The 1176-nt window shown below is 69.2% G+C and overlaps 1 protein-coding gene across 1 annotated transcript; it reads right to left on the bottom strand.

The window, feature by feature from the left end:
* Window positions 1-134: 134 nt before the first annotated feature.
* Window positions 135-649, bottom strand: AURANDRAFT_35192 (hypothetical protein; the record flags this gene model as incomplete). The annotated part of the gene is made up of 2 exons (XM_009044546.1): window positions 135-254; window positions 302-649. Coding segments are annotated over 2 exons (468 nt in total), but the record flags the coding sequence as incomplete, so codon positions are not given.
* Window positions 650-1176: the final 527 nt, after the last annotated feature.

Here is a 1176-nt window from a genome sequence, read left to right as displayed (position 1 = left end):
TCGCGGCCCCGGTAGACCTTGGACACGAAGCAGCCGCCTAAGAAGGGCGGTTCCCGACGTCCGGAGGCGGCGCGCGCCTCTCGTCCGCGAGCCGCTCGCGTCGGAGTCGCGTCGCGCGTTTCGCGGCCCCGGCGGCCGCCGCGCGCGAGGATCGCCTCCGCCATGGACCAGGCCTTGCGCACGAGCTCGTTCTGCAGGTGCTCGTCGACGTCGTTGAGGCCGATGACGTCCGGCGCGCCGTCGCAGAGCACGACCTAGGATCGGCGCGCGTCGCGCGGGACCGCGGCGGACGTCGAAACACGCCGCGCCGCGCGTCCGCGCCGCCGCCGAGCGCGTCGACGACCTCGCGCGCCGTCGCCGCGGCCGTGATGTCGCCGAGCACCATCTCGACGCCGGCGATGGGCGCGATGGGCTTGAGGTCGACGGCGACGACTCTCGCGCCGGGCCGGCGCTCCGCGACGACCTGCGACCAGCCGCCCGGCGCCGCGCACAGGTCCGCGACGCGGAGTCTGTCGTGCGTCGTCGCGGTGGAGAGGATGCCGAGCGTCGCGTCGAGCTGCAGCAGCTTGAAGGCCGCGCGCGCGCGGTAGTTCGACGTCTTCGCGAGGCGGTAGTAGATGTCGCGCTTGTCTCGGGAGGTGCGGCCCATATTGTGCGCTCCTTCTTCTTCGAGGGCTGTGCGGCTGTGCGTGCACAGCAGGGCTTGCTTGCACGGCTGCTAAGCTTTGCTATTACGGAGAGCCATGTGCTCTCCGGAGTTAGTGAAGCGTGGGCATCACCACACTGGGCATCACACACCTGAGCATCACACTCACACCTGGGCATCACACCAGAACTGGGCATCACACTCGCCCGAGGTAGTCTGTACTAGATGGCTACTACATCATCGGTAGGCGACGTCCCAGTGGATTTCCAACTGCCGCGGCAGGGAGGCGCGCGGCGCGGCGGTCACGATGACGGTGGCGACGACCTGGTAGTCCTTCCGCCAGGGGACGCCACCCCGCACGCGGCGCGCGAGGCGTCGCAGCTGCGGCGATCGTTCTTCAAATCGGACCTCGGCGCGACGACCGCGATGAGCAGGTGCGAGCATTCGTTAAAACTCTCAAAAAAAGAAGTCATCGCCATTGGGCCGCCCCGCGCCCCTGCGCGCGAGAACCCCGCCGGCATAGACGCCGG

This window comes from Aureococcus anophagefferens (genome assembly GCF_000186865.1).
Source record: "Aureococcus anophagefferens unplaced genomic scaffold AURANscaffold_413, whole genome shotgun sequence".
Lineage (NCBI taxonomy): Eukaryota > Pelagophyceae > Pelagomonadales > Pelagomonadaceae > Aureococcus > Aureococcus anophagefferens.
The sequence above is the reverse complement of the archived record's forward strand: the minus strand, read 5'-3'. Positions and strand labels throughout refer to the sequence as shown.